This window comes from Haliotis rufescens, unplaced genomic scaffold, assembly GCF_023055435.1.
Source record: "Haliotis rufescens isolate VD_foot unplaced genomic scaffold, xgHalRufe1.0.p SCAF_19, whole genome shotgun sequence".
NCBI classification, from domain to species: domain Eukaryota; kingdom Metazoa; phylum Mollusca; class Gastropoda; order Lepetellida; family Haliotidae; genus Haliotis; species Haliotis rufescens.
Window position 1 is genome coordinate 19307459 of NW_025963879.1, and position 20748 is coordinate 19328206.

Here is a 20748-nt window from a genome sequence, read left to right on the forward strand (position 1 = left end):
TTTCTGCTGTTTCGTGTCGATTCCCAAATTGAAACAATATGTTTACCCAGAAATCTGTACATAAAAGAATCCTAGTGTGAAACAAACAAACAAACAAACAAACAAACAACATTTGTATTTCACAATTAACTAGGTTTACAAATCAATGCAAATTACTGCAATGCAATAATGATGGCAGTATGCAATAGGGTGGAATTTCATCTATGCTATTCAGGACGTTTACTGATAATTCGAGCATCCGATTATAATAACTTCCTTACCACTGCTTTCATTAAGTGGTACTACATTCTTGACAACTAATCATTGTCCAAATACAATGCAAAGAACTTCTACAGAATCTAAACAGAAACTTTGCTGACTTGGTTGATGCATGTCATCGATTCCAATTGCGTTGAATCGATGCTCATGTTGTCAATCACTGGATTGTCTGGTCCAGACTTGATTACTTACAGACTGCATCATGTAGCTGGAATATTGCTGAGTGCGGTGTAAAACAACAAACCAACCAACCAACAGAAACAATGTGATACAGTTACATTTATTGTTTAACAATAAGTTTCACTGTCACATAACACATAACATATTTTCCAGGTCTTGAATAAGTGTTGACATACAGCTACAGGTGGAATCAAATCTTACACGGTCACTCACTCAAGATAACATTCTTAAATTGCTATATTTTTTCAGGAAGATTGACAAATGACAAATAAAAGTTCCTGTGAACTATCATATATGTTTCATAACAAAGGGTGTGCTGACAAGGTACTAACCATGAAGTTACATAGTCTTGAAATGGAATATCAGTTTAATTGAGAAAGCTTTTACTGATTATGTAAATCAATGTCTGAAAATTGTGCTTGACTCATTTTTGATCTTCACATGAGATGCGATTATCTGTTCTGTCTCCAGTAACACTTGTCACATGAAATCACTCAGAAATTCAAACAAAAAAGATATGAAAAATCCTGAACAAGTTTTCAGTGATTGTGAATTAAACAGATCTGTCAGTAGTTTTCACAATTATTTCATGTCTGTTAAAGCTAGTCCTGCACCATGACAGTGGAATATATTTGTTTTATGAAAAAAATAATAATCTAGAAATGCATACAAAAGCAAGTCTAGCCGGTTAGCTCTAGCTAGCTCTATTCAATCAGCATAGGGAGATTTATTTTTTTTAGAGCCAAGAAGGATTTTGTGTATCATAAGATTTCATAGACTAAATGTTAGTCTATGTTAAAGCCTGCACCCTATGTAATTCTTCTCTCCACAGTGAAATATCCAGGGAAGGTGAGGTGAGGTGAAATGGGGTTTAACGTCGCGACCAAGATTATTGCACTTATATAGCGATGTGCATGTACGTGTGTGTGTTTGTGTGGCTGCTTGTACTAGTCCGGACTGATGCCGATTTATAGTGCTAGACCACTGAGATACCATGCCGCAGTTTAACATGAATACCCTACTCAGACACAGTATATTGACTCCGAGCCGACCAGTCCTTGTTTTGCCCCTTAATGCTGAGCGCCAGACAGGGTAACAACAAGTACCATCTTTTAACATCTTTTGGGTATGACGTGGTCGGGGACCTTCCACTCTCCGGGGGGACGCTCTACCACCAGACCACGGAGGCGGTCTATCCAGGGAAGGATTAAGCAGATATTCTCATGTAAAGAGGCCTCATAAGGGGCTCAATCAGTGATCACATCTGTTATAATGTCAACCCACAAGGTTAGAAGGGGCTGTGAGTGGCCTTTCGCTAAATTAGGATCAATCTCATGAAGAAACTGGCAATTATGATCATGATATTGCCCAAAGGGAAGAAAAATTGTAACATTACTAGCTTTGTATGAGAAAATACCAACTTGGATTTGTTTAACCCTGTTTAAGAATCATAAAAATATATCTTAATGATAAATATGGGACTGGCTGACAACCTAAATTACTATTGATTAATAATGAATGTAGCTTGTATGAACTTTATTGTGTTTGTGTATGAGAGAAATGTTTCACTATCTCTTAAACCCAGGAACCTATGATAGGCTTCCCATGTTTTAACGGTTCTTCAATATAAATTTGAGATGTAAAACATTGTAGATAAACCAACAATCAACGACATGAAGATTTTTAAAAAAAAAGACAACTTCTAGTGATGAAGCCTCACTTTTTCTACTTGAGTGTCTACAGAGATATTGCTGACCAGTGACTTGGAAACTAATTCGTATTGCTCATTATTATTTTAATTTGGGATAAAGTTGTTTGGTCAAGGTAAATTGTGTTGTAAATTTATTTGTTTTTAACTATGTTTCTTTAATTTTTGGTTTGATTTGAAAACCAAATAAATAAATATAAGTGTTGTCAAAAGGGACCAGTTAATTTTTATTCCTTAATTAAGTTTAGGGAGTGGGGTGGGGTCAATGACCCTGCAAGTTTTTGATCTGACAAAATCAACTTACCTGATTCCTATTTTTATATGGGGGGTGGCCAAGTCGTCTAAGGCACCGCTATTCACTGTGCAGAGTTGCGTCCCTTGGCCACGCCAGAAACCTATGATTGTGGGTTCGAATCCCGGTTCGCCCCAGTTATGTTTCTAGGTTTGTCAGCACCATACCCGTGCTCGTGGGTTTCCACGAAGTGGTAAACATCTGAGACCTGCATCACTTCAGGCTTTCCTCCCACATTAAGCTGACACGACTTGATATAACTGTAATACTGTTAAAAGCGGCGTAAAACCCAACTCACTCACTCACTATTTTTATATGGTAACTCAACAAAGCAAAGTCTCTGATCCTATCTCACCAATCCTATATTTATTCATATGCTGTTTGGAGTTGAATTCATCAATGAAGTCATTGAATACATCCTGTCTTTCTAATAGGTAGGCTCTGTTGTTGCTGGTACTGGCACTGGCTCAGTGTAATATAGAATGGCAGATTTGATCTATGAAGACCCTACATTTTCAACACCGAGTAAATCAACATCAGTCTATAAACATTCTGAAAAAGTGGGACAAAATACAAGAATCCATGACAAAGAGGCCCCTAAACTCAGGAATTCAACTTTTTCAGAATTAAGTTGTTACTTTGGTAGGGTATGTTTCAAAACTTAGGGAATTAGGTTAGACAGTTATGTTTATAGAGGAGACCCTGTGAGCAACTAGGTTAGAATGTAATGTTTGTAGCAGGACCCTGTTGGCATCTAGGTTAGACAGTTATGTTTTTAGCGGAGACCCTGTGGGCAACTAGGCTAACATGTAATGTCTGTTACTTTGGTAGGGGATGTTTCGAAACTTAAGGAATTAGGTCAGACAGTTACGTTTATAGCAGGACCCTGTTGGCAACTAGGTCAGACAGTTATGTTTATAGCAGGACCCCATGGGCAACTAGGTCAGACAGTTATGTTTATAGCAGGACCCCATGGGCAACTAGGTCAGACAGTTATGTTTATAGCAGGACCCCATGGGCAACTAGGTTAGACAGTTCTGTTTATAGCAGGACCCCATGGCCAACTAGGTCAGACAGTTATGTTTATAGCAGGACCCCATGGGCAACTAGGTTAGACAGTTCTGTTTATAGCAGGACCCCATGGGCAACTAGGTCAGACAGTTATGTTTATAGTGGAGACCCCATGGCCAACTAGGTCAGAGAGTTATGTTTATAGCAGTACCCTGTTGGCATCTATGTCAGACAGTTATGTTTATAGCAGGACCCCATGGGCAACTAGGTTAGACAGTTCTGTTTATAGCAGGACCCCATGGGCAACTAGGTCATACAGTTATGTTTATAGTGGAGACCCCACGGGCAACTAGGTCAGAGAGTTATGTTTATAGCAGTACCCTGTTGGCATCTAGGTTAGACAGTTATGTTTATAGCAGCGACCCCATGGGAATCTGGGTTAGACCGTTATGTTTATGACGGATACCACATGGGCAACTAGGTTAGACAGTTATGCTTATAGCAGTTGTGCTTATAGCAGGACCCCCATGGGCTTCCAGGTTAGACAGTTATGTTTATAGCAGAGACCCTGTGGGCTTCCAGGTTAGACAGTTATGTTTATAGCAGAGACCCTGTGGGCTTCCAGGTTAGACAGTTATGTTTACAGCAGAGACCCTGTGGGCTTCCAGGTTAGACAGTTATGTTTACAGCAGAGACCCTGTGGGCTTCCAGTTTAGACAGTTGTGCTTATAGCAGGACCCTCGTGGGCTTCCAGGTTAGACAGTTATGTTTACAGCAGAGACCCTGTGGGCTTCCAGGTTAGACAGTTATGTTTATAGCAGAGACCCTGTGGGCTTCCAGGTTAGACAGTTATGTTTACAGCAGAGACCCTGTGGGCTTCCAGTTTAGACAGTTGTGCTTATAGCAGGACCCTCGTGGGCTTCCAGGTTAGACAGTTATGTTTACAGCAGAGACCCTGTGGCCTTCCAGGTTAGACAGTTGTGCTTATAGCAGGACCCCCGTGGGCTTCCAGGTTAGACAGTTATGTTTATAGCAGAGACCCTGTGGGCTTCCAGGTTAGAAAGTAATGTTTATAGCAGAGACCCTGTGGCCTTCCAGGTTAGACAGTTGTGCTTATAGCAGGACCCCCATGGGCTTCCAGGTTAGACAGTTGTGCTTATAGCAGGACCCCCATGGGCTTCCAGGTTAGACAGTTATGTTTACAGCAGAGACCCTGTGGGCTTCCAGGTTAGACAGTTATGTTTATAGCAGAGACCCTGTGGGCTTCCAGGTTAGACAGTTATGTTTATAGCAGAGACCCTGTGGGCTTCCAGTTTAGACAGTTATGTTTATAGCAGAGACCCTGTGGGCTTCCAGGTTAGAAAGTAATGTTTATAGCAGAGACCCTGTGGGCTTCCAGGTTAGACAGTTGTGCTTATAGCAGGACCCCCGTGGGCTTTAAGGTTAGACAGTTATTTTTATAGCAGGACCCCCATGGGGTTCTAGGTTAGACAGTTATGTTATAGCAGGACCCCATGGGCATCTCTGTTAAACAGTTATGTTTCTAGCGGAGACCCTGTTGGCAATATGGCTAGACAGTTAGGTTTTTAACAGGGTCCTGTGGGCAACAAGGTTAAGCAGTTAAGCTTTTGGCAGGACCCTGTGGGTACCTGATGACATGGGGTAATGGCAATGTTGTCAAACATTGGTTTAATTGTCTAGCCCAGACCTTATTGTTTGCAGGCCATGGTGATATATCTTGAAGTTTTCTGACTGGGGTGTTAACAACATTCACTCACTGGCTTGTAGCAGGGCTAGCTAAAACGCGAGGCACCATATTTCCTCTAATAAGCTCTGGCCTCACCAAGAAGCACAGGGCCTCTACTAAGTGCTAGTATGTTAGATTTTATGTCTTCTCCCTGGAAAAAATAAAACTAAGGAAAGGATTTTGCCAATTGTTTAGTGACTGCAGCTATGTATATGCAACTCAGTAGTTGAAATATTAGGTGCTGGGTCTCTTCTAACCTCAACATCGTCATAACCTGTTTACCATTTTAGAAGCTTGTTGTACAGTAGGCTTGAATACAGTAAATATCATTTAACAGTGATGTTGGTGACTTCCAACTTGGACCACTCCACGTTTGGAGTTGTTGTGTAGGCAGCGTTTTATGTTATGTATAAGAGAGGAATAGTTCTTTTTTTAATTCTATCCGCCTTGCTGAGTCGATTCTGGTCATTTGATCTTCTGCATCTCTCTTGGCAGTTTAGAATAAGATCAGCTGAGAGGATCTCTCCAGGACTTTGAAGCTCTTCCAGTGAAAATCATGTCGAAGTTAATCTGTAGGTGTTGTCACGACTGCGGGGGTTATTGACAAATAGATATGTTGGAATTTCTTATGAACTAGTCAGTCAGAGATTTCAAATGTAATATGCTCTTATAAATGTTTAAAATCCCGCAGAACATGTAAAATGCCCTCATTAATATGTCAAAAGTACCCTTTGATAATGTTTCCTTTTTGAAATGTTAATATTAAAATATAAAAGTATCAAATATTCTTTTGTGTTTATTCCCATACAAATGGGAATTCAGATAAATACATAACTACATGTAATCTCAAGCATTTGGCCTAAAACTCAGGCTTAGACTCAGGCTTGTGTACATGGTGTTGCCTGATGTCATGATAATGCTGATAGTGGCATAAAATCAACAGGCTGACCCAGGAACTTCAAAGAAAAGCGTGCACACTACCTGGGTCACAAAGTGAACAAGAACTGATAGAGTATATGGCATGGGTAGATCCATTCTTAGCTGAGGCGAGGTAGATTTAGTGACTGAAAGCTTGAGATTACATTATTTATGAATGTTACAGTATTGTTTAATAGCATCTTGTTTCTGTGTGTAGACTGCACAAAATCTCACTCAAACCAGGGCTTGATATAATGAGCAACAATCCACATGGTCAGGGCATGAGCCTGATCACCCAATCCACTAAGTTGCCCCTTATGAGGAGTGTTGTTTGCTCTTCAGATCAATCAGTGCATCGATTGGTCCAGACTGGATTATATACAGGCTATGGATACCACAATATAGCTGGATGTAACAAGCAAATGACTGGAAGCTAACTGAACATGATGGTCCATATATTATCATTATAAATTTATTTAAGCTGAGAAAAGAACTGCAAATCAATTCAACACAAATCCCAAAAGATTTTTGCTAAGGAGATGAAATCCAGAACCATCACAAAGAGACAACATCCTCACTGATGCATTGCTTGTGTCGTGTTCTTCAAAGGATATCCAAAGGATATTGTGCACCTGGTCACAGTTGATGTTTAAATAATGTAGAGAGCACTGATCTCTTAGGAGATTGTTTCAGCATTATCCAGACAGGTAGACACACTGATGCTGAAACTTTTCCCAGAATTTGCTTTGTTTCTAAAACCACAAGCCATAGGATCATAGGTGTTATCTATATACTGAAGTTGTATTGTAAAGGGTATTGTTTTGACATGCTCAAAATAACACTTGATATTCATGTCTGTCATTGTCATATCACTTGAGAACTCAGTAAATATGTATTGTATGTGCTGTGTAGGGAGGGAGGGACACAATGCTCTGCACCCCTCCACTCCACTCCACTCCACTCCGCTCCGCTGATGTAACAAGCAAATGACTGGAAGCTAACTGAACATGATGTTCCATATATTATCATTATAAATTTATTTAAGCTGAGAACTCAGTAAATATGTATTGTATGTGCTGTGTAGGGAGGGAGGGAGGGAGGGACACAATGCTCTGCACCCCTCCACTCCACTCCGCTCCGCTGATGTAACAAGCAAATGACTGGAAGCTAACTGAACATGATGTTCCATATATTATCATTATAAATTTATTTAAGCTGAGAACTCAGTAAATATGTAAATATACTCCACTCCACTCAATATTTGGTTATCAAATTCTCATAAGGTTCTGGAGAGAATTCCATCTAAAGACAGGGCATCTGAGGGTGACTTGACCAAAGGTTACTTACCTTAAATGAAAACCTGGGGGTTGTTGTGGATTGCAGATACGGATGTGTTCATGTTAATATTGTCCTTCGTCTATGTTCTGTTTATACCATGTAATGTCAATGACCATTCAGTAGCAGTGTTTATTTCCAACAGGGATACAATTTGTGAAGGGTGCACACAACCAAAGTGAACAAAAACTGATAGAATATATGATATGGGTAGATCCACTCTCAGCTGTGACCAGGCTAATTCAGTAGGTGCTTGAACCCAGTGGCATTCATCTGGAAAGACCTACTCTCAGCTGTGACCTGGACAATTCAGTAGGTGCTTGAACCCAGTGGCATTCATCTGGAAAGACCTACTCTCAGCTGTGACCTGGACGATTCAGCAGGTGCTTGAACCTAGTGGCATTCATCTGAGAAGACCTACTCTCAGCTGTGCCCTGGCTGATTCAGTAGGTGCTTGAACCCAGTGGCATTCATCTAGGAAGACCTACCCTCAGCTGTGACCTGGACGATTCAGCAGGTGCTTGAACCTAGTGGCATTCATCTGAAAAGACCTACTCTCAGCTGTAACCAGGCTGATTCAGTAGGTGCTTGAACCCAGTGGCATTCATATGGGAAGACCTACCCTCAGCTGTGCCCTGGCTGATTCAGTAGGTGCTTGAACCCAGTGGCATTCATATGGGAAGACCTACCCTCAGCTGTGCCCTGGCTGATTCAGTAGGTGCTTGAACCCAGTGGCATTCATATGGGAAGACCTACCCTCAGCTGTGCCCTGGCTGATTCAGTAGGTGCTTGAACCCAGTGGCATTCATATGGGAAGACCTACCCTCAGCTGTGCCCTGGCTGATTCAGTAGGTGCTTGAACCCAGTGGCATTCATCTGGGAAGACCTACCCTCAGCTGTGACCTGGACAATTCAGTAAGTGCTTGAACCCAGTGGCATTCATCTGGAAAGACCTACTCTCAGCTGTGACCTGGCTAATTCAGTAGGTGCTTGAGCCCAGTGGCATTCATCTGGGAAGACCTACTCTCAGCTGTGACCTGGACAATTCAGTAGGTGCTTGAGCCCAGTGGCATTCATCTGGGAAGACCTACTCTCAGCTGTGACCTGGACAATTCAGTAGGTGCTTGAGCCCAGTGGCATTCATCTGGGAAGACCTACTCTCAGCTGTGACCTGGACAATTCAGTAGGTGCTTGAACCCAGTGGCATTCATATGGGAAGACCTACCCTCAGCTGTGACCTGGCTGATTCAGTAGGTGCTTGAACCCAGTGGCACTGATCTGAGAAGACTTGAACTGGTATGTCATACTAAAAGGTTATAATACAGTGATGTCCTTGTTCAAGAACATTAGGCTACTCACATTAACATTTGCCTTGAGAAATAAGTGACCTTTTCTTATGAGAATGAATTCCTTGGCTTCACGTAGATGATAAGTTTGAAGATTGACAATTACATCTTTGAAGATGAGCTGCTTTGTTTCTCATCAGCGTGAAATTAACTTTTTAAAATTGTGAAGAACACAGATGAAATTGTATTGTGATTACAAAAGCAATCTAGCAGACATATCCTTTATTCAAGGAAACACTTCTGTATCCTTTTGATATACGGCTGTTAAATTATGTGTGGCATGACAGAGTGAAGACACATTGCCTGTTAACAGGTTTCCTAATCACTGCCTGTTAGACCCTTGAGAGTTCCAGTATGAAATTCCCATTTCTCAAGGGCATCAGCCTCATTTTGAACAAGCATTCAGTAACGGTAATACAAAAAAATATGGAGCAGACTTGTCTATGTAGACAATATAAATGTATCCTTGTGAAACAAAAAAACGTTGATTAGACATTAATTTTCTTCTCTTGAGTTGTTTGACAATGTTTGCAACACACATGTTGGTTATCCCGACTTGGTGGTTTGGCAATTTCGAATACAATCTGCTCCTTGCCTGAGGCCAGACTTGTATTTATGGACTTTTGGAAGATATTTTTTGTTCAAATATGTATTTTTATATGTTGCATGCTTGTTAAGCAGGTCTTGTCAGTCTTGCAGTGTGAGGTTTTTTTTATGCATTATAATGGAGTTGCAAGATGTGCTAAAAGAGTTATCTCCCTTTCAGTCATTGACAGACAGTTCCATAAAGTCATATTTTGAAAAAGAAATTCTCTTCAATTATTATCCTTATTGAGGATCTGCATATTTTGTTCTAAATACCCACAATTCTCTCATACTACCACCCAGGAGAGATGGAAAATTTGGAAGGATTCATACCATTTGGAATTCATTTTCAATATTTTCATTATTATTCCCCGCGAGGAAATGGGATGGGATTAAAGGAATGGGTGCTGTCTGTCAGACCTTTCGTCTGTCGTTTGTCAATCCGTCGACGGCCTCAGTGGTCCAGTGGTAGAATGTCCGCCCGGAGAGTGTAAGGTCCGGGGTTCGATCCCTGGCCGCATCATACCAAAAGACGTTAAAAGATGGTACTTGTTGTTATCCTGTCTGGCACTCAGCATTAAGGGGCTAAAACAAGGACTGGTCGGCTCGAAGTCAGTATACTGTGTCTGAGTGGGGTATTCATGTTAGACTGCAGGATGGTATCTCAGTGAGCTAGCACTATAAATCGGCATCAGTCCGGACTAGTACAAGCAGCCACACAAACACACAAACACGTCCATGCACGTCACTATATAAGTGCAATAATCTAGGACGCGACGTTAAACCCCATTTCACCTCACCTTGTCCGTCCATCCGTTATGTTTCGATTCCGGGACATGACTCGGTAAACGTTTAATATTTTATTGTGTATCATACATATATTGAACTGGTGCCTTTTGATGTTTTGGTATTTCTAAAAATATATTTTGTTTTTGTTTTTTGTGTTTTCACTTTGTGCATAGTGTCCTGCATTGAGGACAAGTGTTCTCAAAAACTACTGAAGCTACATGAATGAAAATTTGCAAGCTTATCTAAGAGTTACTTGGGTTATAAAACTGGTGCCATGAATTATGTTGTTCCAGAGTTTCATCCCTTGCTACATGATTTTAGATTTTGTGCATCCTGTTTCCTTGGAAACTACATGAAAGGTTGCATGCTTATACTTGTCTAGACTGAGCTTAAAGCCATGAACATTTTTTTCTTGAAGTTAGTCCCTTTCATCCATCTTATTTTACATGGTGCATACCGTATTTTCTTGAGTATAGTACGCACTTTTTTTCGAAAAAACATAGCTGTGTAGAAGGGGGTGCACATTATACACGAAGTATGAGTTTGGATGTTTTTTTCACCCATGGAAAGACATTACCGTGAGCACGAAACACCGGAAATACCATGTCAACAAATTCATACTGAAGTACGCAAAATAATCATGTAATTACGCTGTTTGGCTATAAAAAGTGTTCTTTGTATATCTGGACTTATGTTTGTAACTTATTTCATTAATTTTATTCAAAATTCTTTTTAATATTGTTTTTATTAATTTTGGCGAAATCGTGTGTGAAGCGATCGGAAGATCGCACAACTCACCGTTATTAACAGCAACCACGGTCAGAATACCGCTATTGACGCCTTGAAACGAACTTTAGTTGACAGAGAATGGATACATATATCATAAGTTACATACTTTGACTCGTTAAAAGTCATATTTGTTTTTGTTTGACGATTCTATGTCAACATGAAATTCTCGCGATCACGCGATCACGTGCGCGTGAGCCTTGACGGTGACTGGTCAGACTGGTTCCATGTAAAATATAATACCCGGGAATAGTGATCAGCTGCTTCGCTTAGGGTTATTATTATTCTAAATATGTTCAGTAAAGGCTGCATATAATTAAGAAAATAATGGAATATATTATTCCTGATAAAAAAATTAGTTTCAGATACAATTGTTGCCGATCCTTGCATTAAAAATCCTATAAAGTTATATCATTGGGTGTGTCTTGTCCGAATCACCTGTCGATTCCAAGAAAACGTGTGTACAGCTGATTGCTATTTCCGGCTTAGTTACACAAGGTAATCTTAATCCCTAGATATAAAACAATTCCAAGCAGAACAATAAATACTATTTAAACGGTAAATAAACATGTCTGGTGATTTTTTATCTCAAATTTCGAATTTGTACTGACGAAGTTTCTCATCACCCATTCGTTTGCCGGACTTCGCTGAAAGGGTACGGTGTAAATTTTTTCTGCGCATAATATTCAAATTTCTTTTTTTTCCAAAATATTGAACCGCTAGAGGGGGGTGCGCATTATACATGGGTGCGCACTATACTCAAGAAAATACGGTAGCTGTTGCAGTGAGGGGAAGTTAGCTACTGAGGTTACATGAAACTTTGCACGCTTATCTAAGAGCTACTGGTTAAAACATTGCTGTTGTAATATGTTAAACTGCAGCATGGTATCTCAATTGAATTGCACTATAAAGCTGGCATAAGTCTGAAATAGCACACACACACACACACACACACATACACACACACACACTGTGCATGCATGACGCTATATGAGTGCAATAATCTTGAACAGATATTAAACCCTAATTCACCTCACCAACATCAAAAGCTTTCCAGGAATTATTTTAATCTGCTGCTATCTTGCTTGTATTTATAATCTTTATGGTTTTACCTTCAATAGAGATGTTATTCATTCCCAGCGTAAAAGCAGGGCAAAGAAACTGTTATTTACTGACTTGAAGTGTGAAAATTTTATTTTGTGAGATGGCAATATGCAGTCCTGTATGTTACCTCTTACTTAAGGAATTAAGATTTTTATATGACATCAAACATGAATATCAACATTTATATTTTGGTGATATCCAGGACTTAGGAAGTTCATTTCACATGTAACTGTTGACCCAACAGGTGTTAAAGGGAAAAAGACTACAAAAATTGTACAAGCTCACACAATTCTTAATGCACGTAGAAGTTATGACACCACATAATCAACTGAGTTTTGTGCTACAGTTTGTTTATTTGTTGTTTAATGCTGCACTCAGCAATATTACAGCTATACGGCGGCGGTCTGTAAATAATCGAGTCTGGACCAGACAATCCAGTGATTGACATCATGAGCATCGATCTACGCAATTGGGATACGATGACATGCATCAACCAAGTCAGCAAGCCTGACCACCTGATCCCGTTAGTCGCCTCTTACGACAAGCATAGTCGTCTTTTACGGCAAGCATGGGCTGCTGAATAGCATTGCATCTAGCAGCATATACTGTTCAACATTTGATGAGGACCAAAGTACTTATCTTTAGTCAAAGGTGTGGTCTTCAGCGAATGTTCAGTGGTATGGTTGAAAAATTAACTTCATACATAAAGCGCGTTATATCTACTGTTGGTGGCCAGTTAGTGTATTTTCCATGGGAAAATTAAAGGTTTGAACTTGTTTCAAAAGTGTTGTCATTTATTTAGGGGATATGTGTCTCTTCAAGGAGATATCTGTTAATGTTGTCTTGTCTCTGTTACAGCAATACGCCAGATGGTGACGAGGGAAGTGGTGAAGGTGAACGTCAACTGCAGGTCAAGGCTGGTTCTGAGAAGAGATACCGAGAGGATATCAAGACTACCTATGTGGTAAGTCAAACATTTTCATTTGAAATATTGAGGACATTTTTTAACATTTGTTACATTCAAAATGAACATGTGCGTGTCATCAGATTTACTTGTGAGCAGTGTTATCGTATATATACTGGATGATTTCTCAGTGAAGAAATGGATTCAGGAATTTCCATAAATCTATCACATGGCAGCATACCTGGATTTCTCTGGAGCTCTGATTGGCCCTGCTGAAAACAGGTCCTTTATGTCTCAGTTTGAAGATCACATACTGGCTGGCTGTTTCTAGCTGTCCGTGATCAGTGACGATGATAACTACACAGTTATTTAGTGCCATAACCCACACAAGTGTTATCTAAAGGCATGACATATTATCATACTCATCATTGAAGTTTCATTCTCAGCTCCCTGGGAAGTATATACCAAAGCTGTGAGTGAGATGCAAGAACATTTACCCTATTCGACGTAATAAGCGCCCCGCTCTAATAAGCACCCATGCCGATATTTGCTGATATATTGGCTTGCGAACAATCCCAATTAGCACCCCTTTCAATTGATCAATGTACACAAGACTTATTTATTCGCATATAATACACACTCGTGTGTTATATGCACCCTTAATTATGGGGAATTTAATTCTGGAAAAATATATCTGTCATACATAAACATGTCAGGCTGTCAGCATAAACAACGAAATTTATCTTTCAACTCTGTTTTTTTTCACCAAAATAATATTCTAATAAGAGCCCTCTATTCCTTATCACTGGTTCAGCACAAAGTTTGTGAGACGCCACTTGTTTCACAATGATACCAGTTTCAGCCTCATACACACAAAGAGAACACTGATGATGCTAAACTTGTAAACATCTGCTTTGTGACCTCTTTCCATCATGAGAGGGCACAGGTGGAGAAGCCTGTGAGTAAGTAATTGTCATTAAATGTGTTCATAGTTTATTTAATTCAACTGGATTAACATTCAACAGTGGCGGCAATGTTTGATGTTAAATTGAAGCAAATTGGTGAGTTACTGCATACGGGTATAAAAGTTGGTATATTTTTACTGACTGACATTCTCATCATGAGTTTGAAACGAAAACGCCATGCTTATGATGCTGCATTCAAACTGCGAGTCGTTGCTCTAGCTGAGACATTTTCTCACGGGTTCATAATTCTATATACGCCGATTCACAAAATGGCGCTTGGTTGTTGATGGCAACATAACAATCATTATGAGATTAAAAAAAGACAACAGAAACAGCTTCCACATTAGGGGAGTGGATGACTGGTTTGTTAAATCTTTAATAGAAATTATAATGACTTTTTCAATATGTAATTACAACGCTTTTCATCTTATATTAATGAATATCTGCCAGTACCGGCACATTCTTGCAGTCCGACTTCACAATGTGTCTTTGCCTTTCACTTCCTGGTTCGGCTTATCTGCGGGTCATATCATTTTCTTTCATATTTCAATGGTCAAGTTAATACCTCGGCTCACCTACGGGGTCGGCTTATCTGCGGTCATATACGGTAGTCTAGGCACTTCAATTCACTGAGTTTTGTCCCTGTTATCATGAGTTCAAATCCAGGTTTGCCCCGATTATATTTCTGTGTTTGTCAGCACCATACCCGTGTTCACAGTAATGTCTTTGCATTGGGGAGGAAAAAAAATAACACGTGAAGATCTGGGTTAGAATTGGTCTTCAGCAAGCCATGCTTGTCGTAAGAGGCGACTTTGGGGATCTGGTCCTTAGTCTCGAAAAAATCTCCTATTCATGATGTGATGCTGTCTGATATTTACTTAACAATATTCTGATGATGAAATTATTCACATTCATAATTATTCTTCAAGTTTGGGGATTGTGAGCTGGAATTGGTTCATGTCAACCTTTGCTGGTCGCAAGAGGAGACTCAGTGGATTGAGGGGTGATGTTCGGTGACAAGGTTGATGCATGTCATCGTATCCCAATTGAGTTGATTGATGCACATGATATCAATCACTGGATTGTCTGATCCAGACTCGGTTATTTACAGACTGTTGTCATATAGCTGGAATATTGATGAGTGTGGTGTTAAGCAACAAACAAACAAACACACAAACACACAAACTTTATTACCTCTGAAGAAAAGACCAAAAATCAGAACTTTTCCATTGTAAAAAGTAAATGTTACTTTCACGAGCAGTTTTACACAGCCTCATGCACTGTTTATTTTACATTTGGTTTCTGCACAGTGTGTTTTAGGAATATTGATCCTTTCTGCCCAACTGGTCAATCACCGGAACACTCATAAAGACACAGTATCCGGAAATTTCTTTTTGAAGGCCTCATTGAGCATAATGTGTTTGTCTCTGCTCTGATGGGTGACTTGAGACCAATTGTTCCATTGTTTTGAGTTTGCGAAGCAGCCCCTAATTCTTAACGTGTCTTTATGTCAACTTTTTGTCACATACAATTGAACATGACTTTATCTGATGCCACAAATGATTGGATATAACATCTTTCAATATTAGATTGCTGGAGTTCATGTTTCCCATAATCAGGAAATTCTACTTTTTCCAACAAAATATGGGTAATTTTTAAATAAAACATACAAGCTACAAAGAGTTATGTGTAAGATAGCTGTTTCATAATGGCTTCCAGGAGAAGTGGAAAATTGAGCTTTAACTGTGTCAGTTAAAAGAGATAAAGTTGTTTTGTTTTCAGGGTTCTTTTGGGTTAGACTCCCAGCACTACTGTCAGTATATCTTCTGCTCGATCCTAGATACATCATTTCAAAATGGCAAGCATCTTTTGGCATTTACAATGTATGTTTTCTCAGTGTACATTAATAGTTCGCAATCAAGTGTTTTAGAGTATTTGGCAATTGTTCGAGCACTAATTGTAACTTATTGTGCCATGTAAATATAAAACATGCAGTGAATAAGATAGTTATGACAATAGATCTATGAATTATTGATGTAATAGAATTAGGAATAAATAGTAAAACAGAGCCCTATATATTTTTATCCCCCGCCCAACAAAGATAGAAACGGGCTCCATCCGTCCGTCTGTCACGTTTCGTTTCCGGAGCATAACTCATACACCGTTCAATATTTTTTCATCAAACTTTGCAGGTCTGTCAGGTACATGCTGAACTGGTGCCTTTTGCTATTCAGAAATTTCAGAAATTTTTATTTTGTTACGTTTCCATGGCAACAAGATGGACTTAGTTTCTGCGAGGGTAGGGTTCGTTTCCGGATCATAACTCATAAACCGTTCAATATTTTTTCATCAAACTTTGCAGGTTTGTCAGGTACATGCTGAACTGGTGCCTTTTGCTATTTAGAAATTTTAGATATTTTTATTTTTTTACGTTTCCATGGCAGCAAGATGGACTTAGGTTCCAAACTCTTCTTTTTTTACAATTTCCATGACAAGTTCCACCTCGGTTAAAAAAGGTTAGGGTTTGTTTAGATTTAATTATGTCATAAATTCTGCAACAGGGGCAGGGGATATAGCCACGTTAGTGGCAAACTCTTGTTCCTTTTTGTGTGGTTTTGAGTAAAGTAATTGCATCACGCATATAGTGTTAAATACTGGTCTGTTTCTGCACTAACATTTCTTTCATCTCATGATAAACTGTTGAATAAATGGAAACCCTAAATTCACTATTAACAGTAACCAAGCATATAATTCTAACCTAGACCGCCTCCGTGGTCTTGTGGTAGAGCGTCCGCCCGGAGAGCGGAAGGTCCAGGGTTCGATCCCGGGCCGCATCATACAAAAAGACGTTAAAAGATTGTACTTGTTGTTACCCTGTCTGGCGCTCGGCATTAAGGGGCTAAAACAAGGACTGGTCGGCTCGGAGTCAGTATACTGTGTCTGAGTGGGGTATTCATGTTAAACTGCGGCATGGTATCTCAGTGAGCTAGCACTATAAATCGGCATCAGTCCGGACTAGTACAAGCAGCCACACACACACAAACACGTGCATGCACGTCGCTATATAAGTGCAATAATCTTGGACGCGACGTTAAACCCAATTTCACCTCACCTAATTCTAACCTGACCTGTTGCTAGTTATCTCTCTATCATTGTTGACACCTGTCTACTTTTAAGTGTTTATACTTATGTTAGAACATCATACAGATAAAGGAATGATCGGGCATGTTAACACTTACGTACTGTATATACATTTGGCACAAAGATACTGTATTCGACGTTTTAAGCGCCCAGGGCGCTCTCAAGTTAGAAATAGGGGGGCTCTTATTGGAATATTATTTTGGTGAAAAAAAACAAAGTTGAAAGATAATTTTCGTGGTTTATGCTGACAGCCTGAAATGTTTATATACGACAGATACGTTTTACCAGAATTAATTGCCCATAATTAAGGGTGCATATAACACACAAATGCATATTATACGCGAATAAATAATTCTTGTGTACATTGACAATCGAAAGGGTTGCTAATTGGGATTGTTCACTTGCCAGTTTATTTGCAAATATTGCCGTGGGCGCTTATTAGAGCGGGGCGCTTATTACGTCGAATACGGTACTTTTTTACAATGGCACAGAAAATCGTTACCCGATTATTACTATATAATGGTTCACTCTGACCAGTTATGGAGGTTATGGTGTGTAGTAGTCTTTGGGGTTTTAGGAGCGCCTCCGTGGTCTAGTGGTTGTGTGTCCTCCTGGAAAGCAGAAGGTTGGGTGTTCATATCCGGACACATCATACCAATAGATGTTAGACGATGGTACTTGTTGCCCTGTCTTGGGATCAGCATTAAGGGGCAAAGACAAGGACTGGTCAACTCAGAGTCAGTATACTCTCTTTGTGACATTTATCAATCATCAGCTTCAGGTTTACGTCAGCCTGGGTACCAGACCTGATATCTCTCCAGATCGAAGTGCTCTCAATGGACTGGACGTGTCTCTTCTCATACGCATTCCAACATGGTCTCACTGGACAGAGTGATTCAGAAGCTGGAGGTGACGGATTGCATGGTCATCCTCATCGCTCCAGTCTGCCTGAGCAGGACCTTGTTTCCCAGGCTCTTATCTCTACTGATGGACGATCCACACCACCTACCACTTCGCAGAGATCTTCTGCACCAACCCAGGTCAATCTGTTCTACGCCTCTCTTCCCCACCTCCATCCCGCCGACTGGAAAGTATCTTGCAAAAGATGCTGGCCTCTGGCTCTCTTCAGCTGTGGCAAGACCTTCCTCCTTTCTCATTTATGACAACCATTCTGACAAATTCATCCGGTGGAGGAACCGACGTGGCCTAGCTGATAGCACTGTCACTGTCCCCATGATAGGTGATTTTTAGCTCCATCTACGACAGGATAACAAATTCCACCATGGAACTATGGAAGGTTATTCTGTCCTACTATGCGATGTATTGTCAATTGGGAATCATCCTGTCCTGAACAGGCTCATGCGATCTTTTCTCTTAGAAGATGTGCTCATGCGATCTTTTCTCTCAGAAGATGTGCTTATGCGATCTTTTCTCTTAGAAGATGTGCTCATGCGATCTTTTCTCTTAGAAGATGTGCTCATGCGATCTTTTCTCTCAGACGATGTTCACACTCCCCGGATCTTCTTGAAATGGAACTTGTCTGTCGTCTAGTCCTCTCTCTAAGCCAATCCATATGAACCCCTCACCAATGCCACGTTGCTCCAAAAGTCACCCGAAGCTCCCTTTGTAGTGGCCATGGCTAAATCAGCTTGAGTTTCTGAACTCCACGCTCTTGACTATTCGCATTTTACTCATGTTCCCCACTAGACTTCCATTACATCTCTACTGGACTTTGTGGCTAAGAACCAATCCACTGCTACCTTAGGTCATGGACACTATACCATTCCTGCGTTAGCACCGACCGTTGACCATCCTATCACCCTTTTACAATAGGACTTGGAGTATACCCACACCCAAACATCGCCAGCGTACATGGTATACTATTTGCCCAGTGGACTTATATTCTTGCATCTAAGTTTTGTTTCTTCTTTCTCATCATGCATGAGAGGAATGAACTTCTAGAAAGTTGAGTTCGCCATTATCCACTTAAGACAGATAGATACTCTGTATTTTTTGCTCAACATAGCATTTCCTGTACTAAAACAATGCTTTTTTTTGGTTTGTTCCTAGATTGTAGAAGATGAAAAAAATAATCTAATAATTCAAACTTTTGTAATTCCACCAACTACAAAGTCACATTTTCACGACAAAAGAATGTGATTAAATATGTTCAACTTTAAGACTGACGAGGCCTGCTTCATGAACGCTTCATAATCACAAAGAAATCTGAAATGTCTTTGTTGTTTGTTTCTTGCCTGTAGCCTAGGATTTTGCAAAAAGCATCCATCTATCAATTAATAAGTCTATGTATCGTCACTTGTCTGCTTCATCATCAACATCAAAGTTTTTGCTAGTTCTTTTAATGTTTTTACTATGCTTTAAATCATAGTGTATGTACATTCAGTCAAGCTTTTCTCTTCATGATCAAACTTGGCATTTGAACAATGCACACAAGCACGTTTGAAATTTCCCACTGATATCCGCTATCTGTTCGTGTAAATCAACACAATATCTGTGTTCTGACCTGGCCCTCAAGCCCATAACTTAACATCATGCTGTCTGTGCAACCCTGTCTCATCCTGCTAGGTAACTTTCCTTACCATACATTTAGGCCGAAAACCTTAATGCTCCATTTTATCTTTAACATTTTTACCATTGTAAAATCAGATATTATTATTTTTTTGTAATCCATTGAGAGGGATGTTAGTATTTGCCTTTCATTTTATATATGTGTTAATGGAGACCAACTACAGTCATTTTTCTATTGATACCGGACTTGTTACAGTGAAATTGTCATTGATACCATCTGCAAATGGATTCATTCTGAATTGATATGGGTGTTGGCATAACACAGTAGCGGCTTGCAATGGGTATCTTAGGTTGCATAATCTACCACAAATGCCTCCCACCAATGCCTCCCACACATACCTAGTTCAGTTTATTTAAGTTCTATATCACAATTTTATCTCTTTATTCATGCAACGGTATGCAGTTACAAGAAATATTTTGTAAGACTTTTGCCTCTGGAATCTGTTTCCAGATGATGTTAACTCTTCCAGCATGTACGCTGGTTTTAAGAAGGCCTTGAATACTTTTGAAAAAAATTTATACTTTGATTTAATTATGGTTCTCAATATTGTCAAATCATCCCTGCTCGTTAAAGAAATGGATGCAGTGATCTTCAAAGTCATAATGTTGAAAGAAACATTTCAAGTATTGCAGCATGCCAGTGTGGTTTCTGTTTGGAGTTTTCACTTCTTCATCACTTGCACTACTTATTTTATCATTAGAAGCACAACATACGACTTCACATAGGGTTTTCATTTGAAAACAGTCCTGTATGGTAACAGGAATTTAACAAGAGATGTCAACACAGCATACTTATGTCTGTCCATGATTTTATAGAGTATGAATATATTTAAGTTTATATGCATCTGACAGTAGTCCTGATAACATGAGTGGTCTTCTTGACCTTCAAGTTTTGATATCAACACAAATGTAATTTCAGTAGAACACGGATATAAAGAATACGGATATAGCAAACAAATGGATATAACAAACTGTTAAAAAATCCCTGATTTATCTCCTATATAATATCATATAAAATTTACATATATATAACGAACTCTCTACAGCGAACAAACAGGGACAGCGAACTGATATCTGATCACCGACAAGC

At 39.7% G+C, this 20748-nt stretch overlaps 1 protein-coding gene across 2 annotated transcripts in view; it reads left to right on the forward strand.

Moving 5' to 3' along the window:
- Positions 1-20748, forward strand: part of LOC124112213 (leucine-rich repeat and coiled-coil domain-containing protein 1-like) — a 573474-nt gene that overhangs the window by 267312 nt on the left and 285414 nt on the right. For both annotated transcript variants that reach the window (XM_048398967.1, XM_048398966.1), the window contains exon 10: positions 12918-13023. In XM_048398967.1, the coding sequence (XP_048254924.1) occupies positions 12918-13023 (106 nt within the window). The remainder of the gene's footprint in view (positions 1-12917; positions 13024-20748) is intronic.